The sequence below is a fragment of the Stegodyphus dumicola genome, chromosome X1, assembly GCF_044657685.1.
Source record: "Stegodyphus dumicola isolate Sdum_Otavi_A_Nest chromosome X1, ASM4465768v1".
In the NCBI taxonomy this organism is placed as follows: domain Eukaryota; kingdom Metazoa; phylum Arthropoda; class Arachnida; order Araneae; family Eresidae; genus Stegodyphus; species Stegodyphus dumicola.
The window spans coordinates 225,956,683-225,979,372 of record NC_140780.1 but is presented as its reverse complement, the minus strand read 5'-3'; the positions used below and the strand labels follow the sequence as shown (position 1 = coordinate 225,979,372).

The 22,690-nt window shown below is 32.2% G+C and overlaps 2 protein-coding genes across 4 annotated transcripts in view; one reads left to right on the top strand and one right to left on the bottom strand.

The window, feature by feature from the left end:
• The window catches only part of LOC118185682 (sushi, von Willebrand factor type A, EGF and pentraxin domain-containing protein 1-like), a 113,405-nt gene extending 103,902 nt beyond the window's left edge, over window positions 1–9,503 (top strand). The window contains exon 12 of the mRNA XM_085808693.1: window positions 2,675–9,503. Within this exon, the coding sequence (XP_085664819.1) occupies window positions 2,675–3,398 (724 nt within the window). The 3' untranslated portion in view covers window positions 3,399–9,503. The remainder of the gene's footprint in view (window positions 1–2,674) is intronic.
• LOC118181053 (uncharacterized) overlaps window positions 9,312–22,690 on the bottom strand; it is a 112,090-nt gene continuing 98,711 nt past the window's right edge. For 2 of the 3 annotated variants that reach the window (XM_035350128.2, XM_035350134.2), the window contains one exon: window positions 9,507–18,258. Coding sequence is in view for 2 of the 3 variants with exons in the window: in XM_035350134.2 (XP_035206025.1) it covers window positions 18,253–18,258 (6 nt within the window). In the remaining variant the exon portion in view is untranslated. Of the gene's footprint in view, window positions 9,464–9,506; window positions 18,259–22,690 lie in introns of those variants that run through there. The other variant, XM_035350132.2, reaches the window with a different exon arrangement.

Genomic DNA, 22,690 nt, shown 5'->3' with positions numbered 1-22,690 from the left:
ACAATTAAATTGATTTCCAGAAAATATCATTAGTGTATACTCCGCTTCTGCACTGCATTTACGCATGAAAGATCTATCAGTCTTCGGTCAAATTTTAAATGGTCTGAAAATACTCCAATTCTTTCTAAACTTCGGTCAAAGAAACTTCTGTTCAAAATATCCACACCTTTTCGCAGTAACTGTAACATTTAGAGTCAAAAAGTGTCATGTAATAACATGTAAAATTTATTTCATTATATACTAATATCCCGGTTAATGATCAGGATACGTTTGAGTGCATTTTCTCATAAGCTAATACGCTGAATTCGTTCTTGAAAAGAAACTCTAAACGAAACAGCCTGAAATGGGGTCATGTTGATACATAAATTGGAATAGGGAAAGGGAAAATCAGTTTAGAAATAAATAATGTTTAATTAATTTATTAATATATTTCAAGTTGACAATTCTTTATTAATAAGAAATTCTGAAGATTAAGATTCAAATTCGTGCCGAATAATGAAAAATGCATGGTTTGCTATAAAGAATTAGCCAGTTAAAATAATTTCACTGACAAATTTCGGCTTATGTCAGATTAAGAGTTAATTATACTCTATAAATGAGAATAAGTATTAATATTATCTGTCTATTTATTGTTTTCATCTAACAATAATTCTTTAGACAATTTCCAGTAACTGAAAAAATAAATTTATGGAATGCGTCATATGGCGGATGAATGCAAATTGTACCTTCCCCCTCTGCATTCAGTTTAACTTTACTTTGAGTATAGTGTGTGAGCTCTCGAAAATCCATTGCATGTGAGCAAAATGTTTCGTGGTTTTCACTAGATGAATTCCTTTTTGCTGTAGAAACAGAAGTATTGGTTTTCAGTTTATAATATATTCTCCGTTATCGTTTGTAACTCGCTGTTATTTATTGTGTAGTTTCTACTTACCCTCAAGTAGAATTCCTCTCTTCTTCTGTCAGTAAAATTTCGCAGACAACTGAGAAGATACTCTAATTTATCTTATTCCTATCCCTGAATAATATTATGTAGAAAGAGCTGATAATTTATTAGAACTTCATCCGGCGAATATGGGGAAAATGTCCCCTAAGTTTCTCTGATTCCCAACAGATACATGGATTTTGCGCCAACGAGATGAAACACCACTCCCTGCGTTTCAAGAAACACAGGAAGTGGTGTTTCATCTCGTTGACGCAGAATCCATGTATCTGTTCGGAATCAGAGAAACTTAGAGGGAATCTTTCCCATATTTTCCGGATGATGTTCCACACCTTTCTTCTGAATGCTTTTCTGTAAAGGTACTGCGAAGACAGGCCAAGTGCTGATTCACCTGTCCATTCAATGTTAGCTCGATGGCAGCAGTTATCTACAGGTTACGCCGTTGAAATCTCACTTGACACTTAACAGAAAGGTTTGTGGTTAGAACACTTGCTTTAGAGTGATTCTGGAGATTTTCCTGGCCTACAAATAACTCTATTTCGTTCGAAATTATTGTACAGAATTTATATCTTACGTCATTTATCATTTAAAATAAAAACTAGCTGTATTTGGTGCAGAAGGTTTGAAACATAGTAATTCGCTTTCTCTACCTGTCTCTTCTCAGTAATCCATGTGGTACCAAGATGACCCATTTCACAATGAATCATTAGGCGTAAATTCGCCACTCCACTGCCATGCTTTGAACCTCAAATTTCTTTGTTAGTTTTACCACAGGAATTGTATCGTCGCTATCAATGACTTCCAACAGATTCTTGCCTTTCAACTCGTGATATCTTCCTGATTTTGGTTAATTTTTGAGCTTCTCTCACGATTACAGAAATTCCAAAACCAATAGTGACATATACCAATATTATCAGTACTGGCCAAAATAAATATTAGAAGTATTTTCAATTCTGATACAACATTATTGCTCCATATATTCTTTAATGTTTTTCTGTCGCTCTGTGACTAAGATCGTATTCATACAAAAGACAATGTCTGGGGGGGAGGATAAGCTCCTTTTGGATTTCCGCTTTTTTTTTTTTTTTTTTTCCGGTCGTTCATCATTTAGAAGTAATGTGCAGCGGCCGCCTCAGAACGTTTTACTAGACAGAACACGGAATAAACCTATACTGCTTATTATTACCTAATAAATGCAAGAAACAATTTTCTGTGTTCAAAATTATTACTAAAATGAAATCGCAAAAAATTTTACCAGCACTCAGTATTGTCATCCACTTTGATAATTGTAACATATTCAGTATAAAGAAATCACTGGATAGTTCAAAATCAGTGAACTTATTTATTATGGGTAACTATAATAATTCAATAATGCCGATAATAAATCAGTTTGATAAAAATGAATCAATGTATAAATTGACGCATATTAAATGATCAAGTATAAATGGCCACAATGAAACATCTTAAAATTTATTTCTCTTTTGGGTCAGAAAACCGCTCCGTACTGAATCAGTATTAGTCGATACTGTATTTCAGTCCAAACACTGGTTTTACTTACACTTTTAGATACTAAATGACTTTGGATTTTATTTATATCCTGTTATTAATAAATAAACACGAATCCTCGAATGTAAATTCTTTTTTAAATGAAGTTAGCTTTTAAAACTTGAAAATTGTTTAGTTAGTTAACTCCATGGCAGTAAGCATATGACAAATAATAATTTATTCTTTTAGGCGTCAATCAAGGTCGAATACAACTGTATTTCATCTAGGGGAAGTAGATTCTTTAAGTTATAGAAGTGGAATAAAAAAGCACAAACCACAAGAAAGTACCAACTGTACATTGGATACTTATACAGAAGTGATTGAGCTACGCCACAAAGATCATAAAACAGCACCACGAAAGCCACGCTCTGCTTTGCCTCATTTACCATTAGATGCAGACCCCGTTTATGCTCAACCATTTGAAACGACTACAGCACAACATCCGATGAAAAAGATATCCACGTACTCAATGGGTAATAAAGATGACATATACACAGCTCATATATATGCTGAGCCTGTAGATTCCCGGCGACCACCATCTGGTACCAGCAACGTATCTAACTCTTTTACAGAGGCGTGGTTTCAAGCTGGCACAGGAAAATTTCGGCGAAAAATGAGTTTACCCGACTGCACTTCTACGTTTAATGACAAAGTGCAGCATAAGAGTGACGATAATTTCGCAGCTTTTTACAAACTTTTCAGCCACCCTTCAACATCCAGTTGCTTGAGACCAACATCGAGTGAAGAATGCCAAACTGAATTAGAACCAACCAAAGAAATTATTTTCCCAGAATTAATAAACAATTCAATTTATTTGGAAAGTAGTGATCGGAACATATCTCCAGAAAACACAGAACGATTTCAGATGATAGACAATGATATTTATTTGGACAATTACTTTTCGCACGCTTAATAAGAATCAGAAAAATACCTGAAAAGAAATGTAAATGAATATTTAGTTGAATGTAATCATTTTGCATGGCAAAATGTATATTATTATACAAGAATTAAAACAAACGCAGTTAACTTACTGATGGGGGAGGCAAAACTGCTTTAATGTTATAAAACATATTTTAATGTCATATCGTCTTTTTAATGTCATAAAACACTTCTGTTATGATCTTGCAAATTCGAAATTTTTTATAACTTACTTAGAGAATTAGTCTACTCATTATAGCTGATACTCGATTGTTGTACAGCTCGGACCAATAAATAAATAAATAAAATAAAGACTAGTTTACAGTCATTAAGATTTAAGTAAGGAAATGGGGATTTTTCTAAACAGCAATTATGACGCAGCCGACCGTTTCATCTGTGAAGCGAAATGGTGATCAGTAGGCACAGTTGCGTAGAAGTCCTATATCAGCACACACTGACATGCGTTTTGAGATATTGTTTTTCAGTGGAGGCTATTTTCCGGGCTCATGATTCCAGCAAGAAATTTTCTTCTCAATTCATATCAGTGTTTTGGGTGTTACGTTCTTCCGCTTTACTATAAATAATAGAAGCATTGATGTCAATCGAAAATTTTCGAATGGCTTGCTATTCTGTAAATGCCATTTTCCAAACATTGCCAGCCTTAGACAAAAATACAATTGAGATTCATCGTGTGGTGCTCAAGTGATATCAGAACATAACTGGATGAATCTATTTCTTGATACAGATTAAATTCTTTGCAATTTCCAAGTGGAGAAAATGCAATATATCTGCTACACGCGTATGTTTCCCTGTGCAATCAAGAAGGAATGAAAGGTAAGGCAGCGATTCTATAGCATGCAGACAAATAAAAAATGGCGTATTTATATTTTAACCTGTTGCCATATAATACAAGAGACTGCAGAGAGCTCATTTTTATTTACTAACCGGTTATTTTATATTAATCAGCTTTTCTGTCTTTCTCGCCAGAATGCTAATTTCTAGTTCGCGTGTATTCAAATGAAGTAGAAAGAGATAGTATTTAAAAGAAGGTTTTAAGATTGTAGAATCATAGTTTGTTCCCTCTGCTGAAGGCCACGTTACTAACTGATTCTCTTGAAAGCAGTTTATCTGCATCGTTGCGTTATTCTAGCCTTTAGGCTTGTCACGCCGATTTTAGGTTTGACCCAACTTACGCGCATTTATCTCTGTGTAGCCGTTGGACTAACAGTTTACTTAGTTAAGTTCAGTTTGTTACTTTTGATTTATACAATAAATGCTGGCTGGTTCTGTAATCACAAAATGTGCCTTCTATTAAATTATCTGAGTTAATAAAAGGGCCCTTTACACCCTTTTTAAGTCTCTGCTAGAGTTCTCTCTCAGTTTAGGTTATAAAAAAGCGTGAAACTATAAGATTTTGAATGAACGATTTATTAACATTAATAATTTTATTGAAAACTAGCAAATTGCGCTTTTGTCATCAATTTGAATAAGAGAAGTTTCGATTCTAATAATAAGCCTTCTTCGTAAAGTCTTAACGCTGAATTACTATGTGTCATCTCTAAATCTTGAAAAGTTCTCTATCTTTCAATTTATCTCACGATTTTTAAAGTAAACAGTTTCATTACGGATCATTTCAATTCTTCATTTTTAGCGGTAGTATTTTGATCACCTTATGCTTATCATATTGCTTAGTCATCGAAGAAAGCTCCGATAACTTGTGCAGACACACTTGCTCCACTGACTCGTTAGAAGTTGTAAAATGACCTTGCAATATTATATTCCAGTTTCCGAAGCCTATAAACAAGAGGTATTTTTAGATCTCTGATCTGCTTCTCTATGTATCCACCCGTTGTTATTCTTAAATTTGAAGCAAACGGAATTGTTTAGTACTAATATAACTCAATTAGATTAGCACTAGTTCACGTGGAGTGCAGTTTTCTGGAGGTCATTCATAAAACGATTTGTATCATAAGCAGGTGCAGTCAGATTTGTTAGCACAACCTGTCGCCGTGATTTGGCAGGTAGTAAAATTCGCTGGCCGTCCAATTAATAGTGTAATGTAATGGATTGGTTTCGCTTATTTGATTATGGCAAAACATTACAAGGGCTGTTTTCTTAAGATGGATAGAGGATTTTCTAAGAGAAACTGACTCTTATGTTTGCATGTGGGGAAAACAACGGAAACTCGCGGGCATTCCAACCCAGTGACTGCTCGGCTACTGGTGAGCGACGTCATGTAATGCAATGCATTGTAATGTAATTAAAAAACCAGTTTCTCAACAAAGTATTCGGCTAATGATATACTTCATTAATCCAGCTTATGAAATCGCCAGCTCACAAATATAAAAAGCTTTCAGCTACAACAGCAGCTGTGGTACGTGTGCATCTTCTCTATTCTTTAACTCACTACGCATGCTGCAGATCATTATGGCTTTATCAGATCTAGCGAAGCGCAATACAGTGCTATAGGCAAACGCATTTCTGCCAGCACTAATGTGAAAAGAATGTTTCTAGCCGCAAATTTTGTCACCATTTGCGTTGAGCTGCTTCGCATACGTAGACGCAATACTGGGAATAAATTCTGTGGGATAGGAGACTCACCAGTTGAAGTTAGTACATTTTTTTACACTATTCCGATAATGTTTTTCATCCAAGAAGATGCGCGAGATTCCAAGAGTCAAAAAAGATTTCTCTGAAACAAACTAAATCAAATCAACCGCATAAAAATATTTACAAATTCGTTATTCAGTGTTTGTTATTTATGAAATCACACATTCAAATAGTTTCCATAAAACTTTGTTTCATAAGCAAACATTGAACAACTGTTTATAATTTGCGATATTATACGCAGTTTTAATCAATTTATATTGACGTATCAGATATTATTCTACTTGGCATTTTTTTAAAGTGACATGCTTTTATGTATTACTTTATTATGAAAGTCCAGAAGTTACTTATACTTTACTTATTCCTACAGCAAAGACGAAAAACCAAGAACAGTAACAATGTCTTCCCGTACATAAACTTAGTAATAAAAAACTAAAGCGTGGATGTGGCCGCAGCCTAATAGAAATACTGACTACCAAGTGAAATTAAGAAAGCTTTAAAATTACAGTACTGAACGATTTCGTTATAGCTAAATATACCTAGCAAAGCAGTCCAAATGATCGAGGGGAATAAAAATATTAAAAACTAAATAATTGCATTTATTATTATATGCTGAATAAATTCAAGGTGGAAAATCAAGATCTGATTGAATTGTAAATTTTTCATTTGCAATATAACAGTAGTGTAAAAAATCCTTTTCTATTAAAATTTTCAAGATAATTTAAATGAGTGATCTTTATGAAATTATGACCATTTAAAGCAGATCTATAATTTAAAATGAAACCGAAGTCGACTTCTGTGCTCAGTTTATCTGAATATTGCTTGCTGTTTGTTTGTCCATGAAGTCAGTTAGATGGTACCAGGAAAATGGATTGACGTTGCCTCGAGAAGTTGGACTTCTGCCTGTTGATCTGCGAAAGGTATTTTATTTCCCTTCTACCCATGCTTCTACCACACATTAGAAATGCTGTGGAGGCATTCCCCTACCCGCCACCCGGGGACGCGGTGTCTAGAGGTTTCAGGCTCTCCTGAAAAGTTTACCTTAATATGAAAGTCATAACTAGATTCATAATTAGTCATAATAATATAATGTGCACCCCCGAATCATTCTCAAAGAGACTTTGTAATTAGATTGTCCCTTAAGAGAACTGCTTTTAACAACTTGTAGTGGTGCTAGCCCAAAATAAAATAAAGCACCACAGACTAGATATAAAATAGAGCCCCACAGTGATATGTGATATTTAACGATGGGTGTCGCTTTGTTTTGGGAACATATGATCATTATACTCCGGTGTAAAAGTCCCCTGTCGGTCAGTACGATTCCCAACCTCACTACCACGTGACATAAGTTTCCCATCAGAGGCATTGATTTGAGAAACCATAGTTTCTAAAGACAACCCCTCTAATAGTGGTATATAGATCACTGACGGCTCAGTGGTATGTGCTCACACTCGTGGCCCGGATTCCAGGTATATTCCAGTAGGTAAATGCTCGGACATATTACCAGTGGAATTGTCCAGGACTGCCTGTATCACGTTCATACACTTCCATGCCCTACCCGCATGGGATAAATCTCTTATCAAGCATATGCGAGACCAGATGAAATGGCAGCTATCAAAATTTAGAAAATACTTTCCAACAAGTATGGGCTCATCTACCACAGGACATCACACGGCTGTTTATCTCTATGCCAATTCAAACTTCAGCTTATACCACAGAACGAGATCGTTTGACGGCCTCTTGTAGATGACAGTGCAATGAATTATCACATTCTTCTATGCTCGCTCTCGTGGTGTAAATAGTCCTCTATAGTGGATTCCAAACTGAACGATAATTCGTCACTACCTGGATTTTGTTGGCCTGTGGCCCGGACCAACCAGGTAGCAAAGTATTATAATGCTAGTGAACTCTCATAGTAAATTAATTTTACAATTTAGTGTTTCATACCAATACCATGCGATTAGGTGAATAAATGCAAATTTGACTATCAGTTTCGACAGAGGTTCAGCCCCGAACCCTAGTACTCTGCTGATTACACCGTTTAACTCCTGAGAGTAAGAATGAGTTTTACTTTTCTCCTTTGAACTAAATACCATATTTGCCAGCGTATAAGACGCACCCCCTTTTTTATACATATTTTTGAAGGTTAAAACTTTATAATGAATTTACAGTATTTTAGAAATAAAGTAATACAAATACACAGTAATACTTTCTTCAAGTACCCAATCTATCTGGGAAAGAACACCTTTTAATCTTCGTCAAAACCCACTCCAGAGCTGAATGAAGAGTCACCTGAAACCTCTTCTAAATCAGCATCTGAGTCCTCATACAACAAATTGTCCTTTATACCATCCAGTGCAATACTAATGCCCCACTTCTTAAATGATTTAACCACTGTCTCTCTTTTCACAGCATCACATGAAGCTTTGGCCCATTCACGAATGAGGTATCCATGCAATAAGCATCAACGTATATGACGCACCCCGTTTTTCAGCCCTATTTTCAAAGAAAAAAGTGTGTCTTATACGCCGGCAAATACGGTATAAGTCACATTCTCGTCCTAGTTGTTGTTGTGTACATACTGCTAATATAAGATGAAACTTTCATAACAACACTTTATCTACTTTAAATAAATGCAGTGTGAAAGAAATCACTTGAATATAGACTAAAGCCCATAATTTTAATTCATATTGTAATCTTGCTGGAAGATCCATGTTTCGTTTCCAATGAGCTTTTGTGACCCAGAAAATAAAACGTTATCCAAAACCTACTTGTGATATATATTGGTTAATTCTTATCCTTCAAACAAAGTGTTTGAATGGCTCTTCACTCCACTCCACAATGCTAAAAGTTCCAAGGGCATCCCTTTGACCCTAAATCTGTCTTTATGCCTCAAAGGAGTCAACTCAATGGAAAAACATTTCTTAGAACAAAACAAATTTCTGCCATTGATCTCACATACAAAACCCTACATCTTTCAAGTCCTATTTTATATTTATTTTCATAAATTAGCCTCTGCACTTTTTGGTTCAATAAACCTAAATGTCCAAGCACTATTTTTTTAAACAATCAAACATGTTTCTAGGGGATCGATTTGTATCTACTACTAACTACTATGCCTACTACCTTTGCTTACTACTACTATGCCTTTTTTTTTTCCATTTTCTGGTCTGCTCCACTATGGACAAGTGAAATTAGGGAATCTGAATACAGAAAAGCCTGTGACGATAAATTTTTAATTGTGCTGGATGGTACAAGATACAACCAGTTTTAGCACTCTTAGCAGGTAACGAACTTGCACTTAATACCAACAGATTTAAAATTTTAGTGGTAGATTTATTATATTTCCTTCCAAATTACATTGCATAAGTTATTACTTGTCATCATATAATATGAAAATTCATACTTTAGATTTCATTGCATAGGAAAAACTTCTCAGAATTACGTCTTCAGCTGAATAAAAAAAAAAAAAAAAAAAAAAAAAAAACATAAATCATAAAATATGAATAAAAAATTTAATTAAAATCTGTAAAAATACATTTCTCGATAATAGAAACAGTATATACATACAGAAAGTGAAGGTTGACAAAATAAAATGGAGTATTTGGGACAATGAGAAAAATCAATTCCGGTCGTACAAGCTTAACATACACACACACGCATATATATATGTATATATACATCTGTGTGTATGTGCTATACAGATACAATGGTTGCAATATGTAAAAATGTATCACATAAAAAGAAATTATTTAATGTTAGGGAAAACCACGTGTAAATGTTCTTCAAAACGGGAAAAAATTAAAATTCAAACCAAGTTACAACATGAAGATATGAAAAATGTTTTACATAAAAATAACAAAAGAGGTACATTCATAAGTATACAATTCAATGACTTAAATTTCTCTCAAAAAATAGCTTATCTTATTCCCTTTCAGTGGTGCTATACATTGAAAGCTAAACAAAAAGAACATAGCACAAACTCTGAAAAGCAATATAAATGCAAAAACACTCCTTTTGAAGCAAATATTCAAAATTCTCACTCCCCTTCAGAAGTTAAGCCCATTAACAAGCAATAAAGATTTTTCATTCTTTAGCACAAAATTAAATCAGTATTTAGAAACAACTAATGTACAATAATAAGGCACTAAAAATTTTCATACACAAAAGCATATATAAATAATATTAATTTAAAAAAAATTAAGGAATATTGTCTCCTGATTTGAATTAAGTATGCTTCCTCTTTCTTATTGTCAGAATTTTCTGCAAAAATGTGCTTCTATGCTCATTTTCTATTTATGTATACAATGAATTCTAATTGAAAGTTATAATTTAGAACTAGCAGAATTTTAAAAGATAAAAATTTTACATGCTATAAAGTCAAACTAAATATAATACATATAAAAAAAAAATCTGACGCAAATCTAACGGCGGCCAAACAGTTTAATTCAGAGAACACAGTTACTTCATTCTAAAGTTGTAATTTTGATAATTTTTGTGGTTTTACCCATATGTAATATGCATATGAGTCAGCTTCCCTTAAAAGTTCTCCACAAAAGCATCCGTCCCTTTGAAAGATACCATTGTGTGCTTTGCTGTATTTAAAAAAAAGTTCTTGGCCCTCAAAATTCTTAAAATAGAACACTGCTATTAATTTGACACCTTTGTGAATTAAAAATTTCGTCAAAACTATTTTGGATTAATTTTATTATGATAGCCACTTAATGAGCTTAATAAAATGAAAAATCTTCCTATGTGTTTAAAAGCTCATGGAAAATACTTATATGGCAGTTCTATTTATAATATAAGATATTATTACCCAGTCACCTTCGAAATAACACATGCATCTGCTTTAGCACTCCGGACATTCTTAAAAGCATTTATAATATCCTGCCTAATTTTATATATGCTTTAAACCATCCTATCACAAAGTTTTTCACAGCTTGAACTGCCTGAAAACGGCGACTCCATAGAACCATCTTGGTACAAGAGAACAGTAGTGTCAGAGGGCAAACATTCTGGCAAATAAAGTAGCTGTGGCATTACAGGAATCAGTTTCTGATCATAGAAAGTGAAGAAAATGTCCTTTGTTCAAGATGCAACACAAAGTCAATTGGTCAAAAGATCTTTTGACTTCACACGTAAACACAAACTATGATGTTCTGTAGGATGTCTTTTCATCCATAAAGGGTAAACTAACACCATCTGACAATCAAATTAAACTGCCTGGCAAGTTTCATGTATGTGATGGGACTTTTCTGTTAACTTTTTAACAGATATGTATGAGAGGCCTGCACTAGAATGATATAAATTTAATTTTTACAATAAATGAATGCAACCCGTATCATATGCTGAAGGGGAGGAGAAAAACCCATATACAGCTACAACTTCTATGATATAGATTATCATTAGTAAAATAAACTACTATGTTATATATGTATAAGAACATACTGCTTAGCACCAAAGTTTATAAAAAATAAGATTAGACCATAAAGCATAATTAGAACACATATATAAGATTAAATCTACACAATAAACATACGAGGGAAAGTCAAAAATTACCCGCACTCTTGTTTTTTAAATTTATTTACACAAAAGCAGGGGCTGAAAAAAATGTCAATTTTTATATACTTTTCTTCCTTTTCAATCCACTTGATCTAGGGGTTCACAAGCTTCTCTGTTCCTTCCAAAGTTTATTGGTTGGTCACATAATTATTTATGCACCACTTCTCACATTTTGTCCCTAGAAAATCAATGATGGTGTAAAGCATATTTGAGTAGTCTAGAGCGATGACAGTCACAGAAGAGTTTTGAGTTACAGGTAGTGTTCCACCACTCTAAATCCTAAACTGTTTTAGTAGCCAGGCATTTGTCTGCATGCATTTTGTGGCAAGCTCTCTCGAGAACTAACTAACATGGATTTTACGGAAGATGAGTTCATGGTGGTTTGATAGCACAAACATGATTAATCTGTAGAGAACATGCTACCTGACTGATGGCAACTTGTTGGTTCACCATCATCATCTCATAAGCTTGTTGGAATCTCATCAGTGGTGAAAGTTGATGGGCATTCTGCTCCCTCTTCATACATCATGCTTGTCTGGGTCCGTTTAAAACTTTCTGATCCACACATATGCACCTCTAAGCAGTAGAACACAGTCTGTATATTGTGTTGGAAGTTTCCAATGAATTTTAGCTCCTCACATAGATTCTAACCAGAAAAATCTGATCACTGATCTTTGTTCTGCAACGATGCAAACTGGTACAGAAGCAGCTATGATACACTGTCATAGTAACAAGGAAAATGATACATTCAAGGTCAAATTCTGATCATGTGACCCGAGTAGTCTCAAGTACGCATGCACAGAAGGTAGAGTGATAAATCTAAGGATATATTATGGTGGAACTGCAAATAGTTTTTGGGTTTCCCTCATACATTATAGGGTATCAAGACACATTAAAAATAAAAAAGAAAAAAAAAATCTATTTCAAATATGAATTTACAATTCAAACTTGACATATATTATAGCTACAATAAATTTACTCAATGCATTAAAAATTAATACTGCAGAGTTGAAATACTAATTCAGAGATTTTTAATTGTTTTTCCTTTGCTTACTTAACATTATTTTTCGCTACATTCTGTTACTTAGGAGAAAATTAAAAACTAATGTCTTCTAACATATTTTTGTTTACATTTAATAGTTTTAGCAAAATTTAAAGTAAGAAAATTTCCATTTAATGTTACATTTTATCTGATATTATTATTACTATTATTATTATATACACACACACATATATATATAACAATTTGTTCAGTTAAACTGCAGTGATTAATGTTGTTATTTTTGTTCTTTGTTTTCTGTGAAATAACAGCATTTTATTTGCTATTTGCAATCATTCTCATCTCTCAGACTAAACCACTGTGGTTAATATATTTAACATGGCTGCACTTAAAGTCTATATCACGACAAAACAAATAATATATTGCATATTACAAAAACACATAAATTTCCATCATAGGTAAAACTTTGGAAATTTCAGAAATAAAATTAATTTACTGACAATAAAGTTGACAACATTAAAAGAAATGCAAGTCATTAATAACAAATTATTATTAGATTAAAAATTAAATTTTTAAGAAGCATATTAACATACCAATCACTGTTTGTTATAGCTTTCCTATTTTTAGCTAGCTGTTAGCTTCAATAGCAATAAAAAAAATATCATTTCTTCTAAACACAAATTACAAATTTAGAAAGGACAGAAGAAAATTTTTCAACTAAAAATAAATATCATTCCCTGACAATTTTTTAAATTTGAAATTTACAAAATTATTAAGATAAAGTTATTTTTTACATGTGATTATATTCTTAAGTTATAGGGAATGCTTATTATGAATATATCTCTAAATTTTCAACAATACATACATTGCAATATCAAAACCATTCTAATATAACAATTAAAATTCAATATGCATTATAATAAAGGCAATAAATATGAAATGCATTCACCTTTAACAAAAATAAATTAACAATATAAAACTTGCCTTCATAAAAGTTTATAACAATGGCAATTTATAACAATGGCAATTACATCTTTAGTAAATTCAACAGGTGACTGCTTTAATTTTTTACCGAAGCAAATTATGACAGAGTTTTTTTATTCAAGATTTTCAAAAGGGCGGGAAAATGAATAAAATAAAATCCATCTGTGTGGCACTTTTGCTTAAAAAGAATATACAATACTATTTTTGATTTAATTGACAAAAAACAAAAAATGAGAAAGCATATTAAACTTTTAACACGATTACCTCAAATATTTAAATTCAAACAAAACCAAACAGACAGAGAAACATAAATACAAATAATTTAATTACAAAAAAACAGTTAAGAAATTTAACACATTCTTAATACTTTTTTCAGCCATGTTACCCAACTAGCTTAAAATTCTCATTTTTAGTGAAACTTATCTTGCAGAATCTAAGCTTACTTAAAATCTTAAATAAATTTTAAAAATGAATGTTTACCTTTAAAACTTCAACGCAGAAATTGAAACATGTACTTCAATTAGGATCTCATAGAAGACCCATATTTGTATTAGAATATCATGCCAACAATGAAATACCCTCACACTAAAACGGTAATCAAGATAAATCTCAGTCCAACTTCACAGTAGGAAAATGAACTAACTCTATATTACCTGATTTTATCCTTCAATAAGTTTTAAAAATAATGTTAAATAATTATTACATAACCATTAATAATTTATTGATTGTTTTATCAAGACTATTTCAAAACCATTAATAAAATTTGTGAATAAGATTAAAAAACGATTTTTATATAATATGACTATTAAAATATTAAGTTGGTTCCTATATGCATCATTATTTGTAAAATTTACTGTTCATTAAATCAACAAAATTTATTACCTTTAATATCCCTTAGTAGAGACATTAGGTATTTTATGGAAGCAGAAGTCATGAAAAATGAGCAACGCCTTCGCCAGGAATCGAACCATGGACCTCTGGAATACGTGCCCAGCGTGCTGACCACTACACTATGAAGGCATGCTAAGACGGCGGGAGAAATACTTTATATACTCCCCCTTTTAAAGCGTGACTGGGGTTTTTAGGGGACCTAATCGCCAAATCCTGGGTGTGGAGAATCATCATCCACCACCCTTTTAGTTCGGGTGCCACTGTAGAGACATTAGGTATTTTTATGGAACCAGGAGTCAAGAAAAATGAGCAATGACTTCACTGAGAATCTAACCACAGACCTCTAGAATACGTGTCCAGCCTGCTGACCACTACACTAAGAAGGCGGGAGAAATACCTTAAAACAAATATGTTGTGCAGTGAATGTTAATAAAATTTTCCCCATTCTATTTATATTCTTTTTTAAAAAATATGAAATCTTTCATTACTGAAGGAAGATTAAATGATGATATAATGAAAATTTAGTTACAAAATTCTTTAAAAAACTGAATCCATAAATAAGGGTAACCAATCAATTTCAGATTTCCACATCTAAGTGTCATTGGCTAATTTGCTATTCCTGTCCTTAATTTTAGTTCAGACTATACACTATTTACAATCTAAATGGATATGAGAAATATTAAATTTTGTGATGCTAGTCTTCTTAGATTTTTTTGATATATTGAAAATATTTGCAGCAATAAGCTTTACACTAAGAATCATTGAAACAAAAAATCCTCTTATCAGTCTAAATTAGAAGGGAAACCAGAAAGTAATATCGTATTTGTGCATATCAATTTTTTTTTTAGTACCAATCATTTGACTGCATATGTAAAAGTTGTGCAAAATAATTTTGCAAGTGAAAGAGATTTTTCTTCCTTTGTTTAACAGGTCAGTTTCATTATTTTAACATCTCTGTTTAAATTATCAAGCTCCAAAACCAGAAGAGTACCTTATTCAATATTCACTGTTGAGTTCTGAGAAGGTAGTAATGCCAAAAAAGCTACCCAAAAATTTTTTGATGTTTATTCATTAACACTAAAAATCTGTAAATAACAAAGTTGGTTCTACAGATTTAGGTCATGCAATTCTGATCTTTTTGATTCATCTCATTCCAGAATACCAGTGTCTTTCGATAATGATGTTTTAAGGACAGAAGTGAAATCAAATCTTTGACAATCAAATCAAACCAAATGAATCTTTGTTAAATGACCGAAGAGTCATCGGATAAGTTTAACATATTTTCATTAACTATTCAAGAACACATGACACAGATTGGTAAAGTTAACAGAGAAGGTGTTTGGGTTTCACACATTCTCCCAGAAGAAAACAAAGCTAACCATTCAACCTCCTGTAATTTGTTGCAACAATATAATCCAGGAGCATTTTTTGATCATGTGGTGACTGGAAATGAGAAATGGGTACTTTATGACAATCCCACACATAAAGACAATGGCTCTCTCCAATCAAAACCCATAAGCTACCCCAAAGTCAGGCTTACAACCTAGAAAGATACTGTCGAGTGCTTGTGAAATGCTTTAAGATAATTTATTTTGAGGTAGTAGAATCAGGCCAAACCATAACTACAGACTTATCCAACCCCTGCTAACAGAAAAAGCATCATTTTACAAAATGAGAATGCAAAACCAAACTCTACATGAAAGACTGGATAAAATTAAAGGATTGGAATGAGTGGTGTTATCAGACCACTTTATTTGTTGAACATTCCACTCTCTGATTAACATTTATTTAGGTCATTGTAACATTTAAGTTGAAAAAAAAACTAAATATGAAAGCTAAAAATAGAATTTACTTCTTTAAAAAAAAAATCAAAAACCATTTTTATGCTACAGACTGACTGGTTTTGAAAATCTGCCACTAGGAGAGGGAAAATATTAAAAATGAGGGCGATTGTATCACTGACACAAAATAAAAATACAGTCAAAAGTCGTTAATTTGGTCACCCATAATCCGGAATGATCTATAATCCGGACTTCAAAGCTACAAAATTTCACGCGTGCGCGTAAGACCTTTACAGCTGCGCATATGCGTGTGCGCATAATATGTTCAAGCATGCGCGTTTAACGTATAACGGACGGTATAAGCTAATATTATCTAATTATCTATTTCAGTTAATGTTGCAGATTGCGTTGTTCCTTAATCTTCAAATTGGATCCGGCTTATTATTTTTTGCAGACTGTTAGAGCAATTTTATAAAAGTAAGCTTGAACTTTCGATTATGTCAAATAGATTTTCTGATGCTGGATACTGCCAAAGGATCTATCTACAAAGCGAAAGCATGTTTTGATATCCATCAAACAAAAAAGGGAATTGCTGCAAAAAAATGGAAAAAGGCATATCTTTTGTTTCTCTAACCATTCCCCTCTGTGGGGGAGGAGGGGAACGTTGCAAGTGCAATGAACTGGAAGTTGATCTGTCAGCACTATCCTTATCTTCAGGGCAGATGTTTTTATTTTATTTGACTTATAATTCCTTACTAAAAGTAGTATTTCATCTCGATGTATTCCATCTTTGATATGATTTAAATCAAATTCCTCGTTATTATAATTCGCTTCCGATAGTGAAGAAAGCGACACAGAGGTTATTGAAAACGAAAAAATTTCGATTGACAAATTAATAGGTATTCTCGACACAGCAATAGTAGGACTTGAACAGCGGAACTTTGTAACTGAACAAGAAATTATGTTTATTTATAGAATTAAAGAGAAAGTATTATCACATAAAACGAAGCAACTTAAACAACTTACATTGAAAGAAATGTTTAATAAAGTAAACAAATAAATATTAAGCTTTTTTTTTTTTTTTTTTTTTTGGTAAATTTTGATACCCTTTAGATCATAATTGTTCTTTATTTCATAAATTACAGTTTCATATTTTTAATTTTAAAATTTCTGCATGCCATCTTACCAGATTTAAACTGATGATCTATAATCCGGAAAAATCAATAATCCGGAATCGCCGATGTCCCGATGAGTCCGGATTAACGACTCTTGACTGTACATTATAAAATTATTTGATGAAAAATATGACATTACTTTCCAGTCCCCCTTATAATTTATGTTTGATACCTTTTAGTGAAAATCAATATTGCATATTTCTAAAATTACTCAAAAAGGAATTAACCAAAAGTTAATACAAAATAAACAGTAAAGAATAAGATGATATACACATTTGCTTTAAAGAACCAATATAATCAATCTGCTCAGATATACTGCAGGATAAGATTTTACAGGGAAATTGAACATTAACCATACCTTTCCATACATATGGCTTGATATTCATACCGAAAAAAATTGCATATGTGAGGAAAATGAAAAGAGATATCGTTCATAAAACTTTATATAGGTGAAAAGAAAAAGGAATGTACAGTGGAACCTCGATCATTTATTTTTCAAGATGGGGGGGGGAGGAATAAAAAAATTTGGGAAAATTATTAAACAAGAAAAATATTAGACATTATAAATACGTAACCTATTATAAATAAATAATTGTTACTTTAAATATGAATACTCTTATACTACAAAAAATAAAAAGAAATATCGTACATAGTCCTTTGTGTCAATTCAGATTATGAGTTTTCAAGACATTTTTAGGGTAAACATAGCATTTATTCTATGCATAGAAAAATGCTATAAAGTTTTATAAAACTGTTAGTCTTGGTGAAGAGGCACATCTTATCGTTTATGTTTTCCATCTTCAATCATACTCCTTGTAGATGGAAACTCAAAACTGATCTTGAATCCTAAAACTAACATGGAATAAATTAAAGAAAAAATACAGTTACTGCAACTTAACACTGAAGTAACATTCAGAACTGATGCTTATAATGCAAATTCAAACAGAAAACTATATGCGAAACTTCACTGTGTTGCCACATTATAATCCAAACAGAAGGTAACATAAATATTCACTATGTATTTCATCTATCCCCCCCCAATTGATATAGCTGGGTTCCAATCAGAATGTGATTTACAAACAATTAAAAGAGGAAAACTATAGTTCAAGAAACAAAAGATACAAAAATAAATAACTTTATTTATACAAAATTGCATTTGAGACTAGATATGGTAAACGATGCAAGCATGAAAATGATCAATGTAGAAATGGTAGATCGAGGTTCCATCAAGCCAAAATAAATTACAAAGGCACGTGACTGTTGATTGTGAAGGAGAGCTAGCTATCTTATAGTATAATTATGGGATGAAATTTTTTTTTTTTTTTTTTAGATCGCTGAAACATGAACAGCATTAAGAATGTATCTAAATTATTTGGCATTTCTAGGAGACAGGTTGCCTACAAAGGCCTGACTGAAAAAGGGTATACACCCACAGAAACATTAAAAGGTTAAAAATATGAGCTAATAAATAAACAAAATGGACCTTGGATCTGATTGTAGGTAGTATAAGCGTACGTCTGTATGCCTGTGGTGTAATGTAAACTAAAAATAAGTACATGTAAACTACCTCCCATTATGAAAGGAGGAATAATTAAATATTTTACCAGAAAAGAAAACTAGTAAATTACCCATTCACAAATGTTTTAAATTTTATTATTGCTATACTAAGTGGAAGAATTTCTAAGAGGTATTAACAGCTTTTTAAAATTAGGCCCCCCCCCAAAAAAGGCTTAGGTTAACATAGATCTGAATATATATGTTTCTGCAAGGAAGAGAAGACTGTTTCTGTATATAAAGAAGAGGAACTTACGTTTGACTGCCCTTGAAATCGATAGTTTTATTATAAATTTATCTTATCCAAGACTGTTTTTTCGATGTAATTATCAGTTTCACATTGCCGTGTTTCTCTTCCGATTTGACATAATAACAGATATTTTTAAAATAATTGTCTAACTCATACTCACATCTATACACGTACATTACATTTTAAATAATACAAGATTAAGTTTGAGAAAACAACTTTGCTCACAGTATCTAAAGAGAATTACTTAAATTTTCAAAAGACGGGCAAAGGAAGGTCTCTTTTTATACAAAATTTCTTTGAAGTTTTATATGATTATAATTAACTAAGATGCTGAGCTAGCTTTGTTTTCAACAAATTATCAATGCATTTTTGTTTATTTGTGCAGTTAGGGCATTCAGCAATATTTACATCGTCATTTGCGAGTTCTATTTTAAAATCGTTCATATCTCATTTATTATTCCTATCATCATTTTCGTAGTAGGCCTCTAAATTAATTTTATTCAAACTTAATACATGTTTTTCAAAAGCACTCTGCATTATGTTTCTTTTTTCAGAACAATATTGGATTTTAACAGTTTCTTTTGCAACAGTCCAAGCAAGTGATTTTTCATATCATCTCCAGAATCACTGCACAGAAAACGTTAGCTGCAAATTTTTGTGTTCTTCACATTAATAGAATTCTATCTTTGAAACATGCATAATTTTCTTTTTTCACCAAAAGCAAAGTGACCTTTGGAAAAACATGAATACAGTATCCCAACCTTTCTCATGAATTTTATGGCACTTATTTCTCTCATGAATTTTATGGCACTTTGCTCCAATGCAAAAAGACATATTACATAAATGATAGTTTACAACAGAGGTCTGAAACTTACATTGCACACATGCCAGTGCACAATTTGCAAGTAGCTGAGGTGCAGCAATTAAAAAAATATAAGAAGGATTTTTTTTTCAGCAGAACAAAATTTGCTAATTAAATTAAAAATACTAATTCAGAAGTCAAACAACAAAAATCAGCGTTATACCTACAAAAATTTTTCACAGGACTAGTTTTGATGGTTTTACCGAACCATCATCTTCAGCTGCAAAACCGCAAATGAATATAAATTAAAAATGTTTTACTAGATATTTGTCAAAACATACAAAGAAAAATAACGCAAAGAAAAATATCAAATTTATACCTATATTTTGCTCGAAATCTAAAAGTTGGTATCTGCAAGAAATTTCTCTCGGTTACAATTTGTAATTCGGACAGACAGCTAAATATTAAAATTATCAGACTGGCATTTATTCAACTAATTGTAATGTATTGAAGTAACTACTAAATAACCTACTTTTTAATTTAAACTAAAGGAAATATACGAAAGCTTCCCAAGTGGGACAAAACTTAAGAATGAATAATGAATAATAATTCCCTTTCATTTATTTATTAGATTTTCCTATGACGTATATAGAAAAAATAATATTTGTAGGTAAATTTTTGTAAACATCTTTGTTTTTTATGACACCTTTCAGCTAAAACCCTTCATGACATATCGAATTTGATGAAGTTTGTAATCTTGGAGGGAAATTACTAGAAAGTCTAATCACAAATTGTTGATACTCGGCGGTAGTCCGGTTCTTTTAGTAGATCTTTTAGTAGACTTATCAATTTTCAACTACAGTGGGGGTTATGGAACTGTTCTCATGTACAAAAAATAAAGCGAGTTTTCTTATTGCAGAAATTTGTAAGTGAAAAAGTGTTAATAAAGTTAACCAAACTGGTAACGTAAAACTGGACTTCAAACCATTATAATCTTAAATGTTTTCCTCAAATTCTTGTCATATTAATGCTAATTAATTTGCAAGAAATGTATTCATGAGCCACATAATATTAGTTTCATGGCCGCCAGTTTGACTTTGACTCCGCTTTACTAGAAAACAAATATTTTTAATTAAAATTAATGTGGACATCCACATTGCTAGAACATCACTTTACAGCAGAATGGAATTGCAGTTTTAAACAGGCAAATTCAGTGCTGATGCAACATACTGACGTCTGACTAATTCCCATTAACGCCCCCTACGAGGATCGCGTCAGTGAGGAGTAACTCAAAGAAATGACCTAGCCCTTCTCTTTAACCCTGAGTCATACCTATCTCTATGTTCACTTGTGGAATTCTAAATACTCATAAGTACTAAGATAAAATCCTTCTTCAATACATCAGACTTACAAGCCAATGCAATTCATACTTTTATTTTGCTAATAGATGGTAATTCTTGATTTCAATCAGCAGTCCCAGTCACATGGCACCTTGAAGATTAAAGCATTTTGGGAACAAACTGACTAGCTCAATCAGCACATTTTACTTCTATTAAGTATAAAAAGTACTTTTCTTTCCATGATAAAAAAGTTCTCTATACACAACTGTCTTATTACTAACAGTTTCTTGATTATGTTGACATGTTTGCCACAAAACTTTCTCACTTACAGGTTGAGTGATATTTAATCTCATTTGTTTTACTTCTTAGTTGCAAGAGAGATTTCACCGGTCATTAATATAGTGGCACCCTTCAGCATTCCATTAATTGATTTACCACTTTTCTAGATTCTCCCTCTTTTTATCTCACACACAAACAAACCCCAACCAGGGCCAGAGTAATTATGACCACTGAATACCAGTAGTTCAACCTGTGTTCAAGACCAGACAAACAAGCTAGCTGCAGGGTTTGCTTTTGCAGATTTCCCCATGTGTAACATGAATACATCTTCTGTATATCTTAGAACTTCCTCCATGGAGGCATTCTTTGACTTAGGAAGATATCCCTTGCATGCTTTTCTATTTTCAAACAATGTAATCTAATCTCTCTTGTATACAACTCGAAAATAATTATTTACACGATACTCCTTTTACATTCCTGATCTAAGTAAAGTGATCTTAGAAGCTATTTATACAATTTAGAACAATTATATGGGAGGCATGATTAAAAAAGGTCCCAAAAGAATTATTTAGCAGCAACAAATGATTCTAAAATTAAGTTATTGTCTCGTGTAGCTAAATATCACCTGCTCTAACAATATAATAGGTTAACAAGTTTCAGAAAGGAGGTTATGATACTTTATTCTTTCTGACACAAATATTATGTAATTAAAAAGCACAACAGAAATACTGGAATTAGAATTTTAAAATGTAAAACACATCATACTGTTCATTAGAAATGAAAAATAAGAATAGAGTAAAAGTAAATTAAAAAAAAAAAAAAAAAAAAAATGGCCAGGCACATCATGTGGATGAGAAAACAAAAGCAATAAACAAGTATACAAAGAAAGTGCATTTATTGATAACTATTTCAGAAGTGAAGTTTTTAACTCTAAATAAAATTCAGCAACTCAAGGAACAATCAAATTGTCTTTATATAAATGAAAACTTAATCTCCAGAAATCTAAAAAGAACTTGCCTTCTTATTAGAGATATAAAATTATCCTAGATGTGCAGAGAA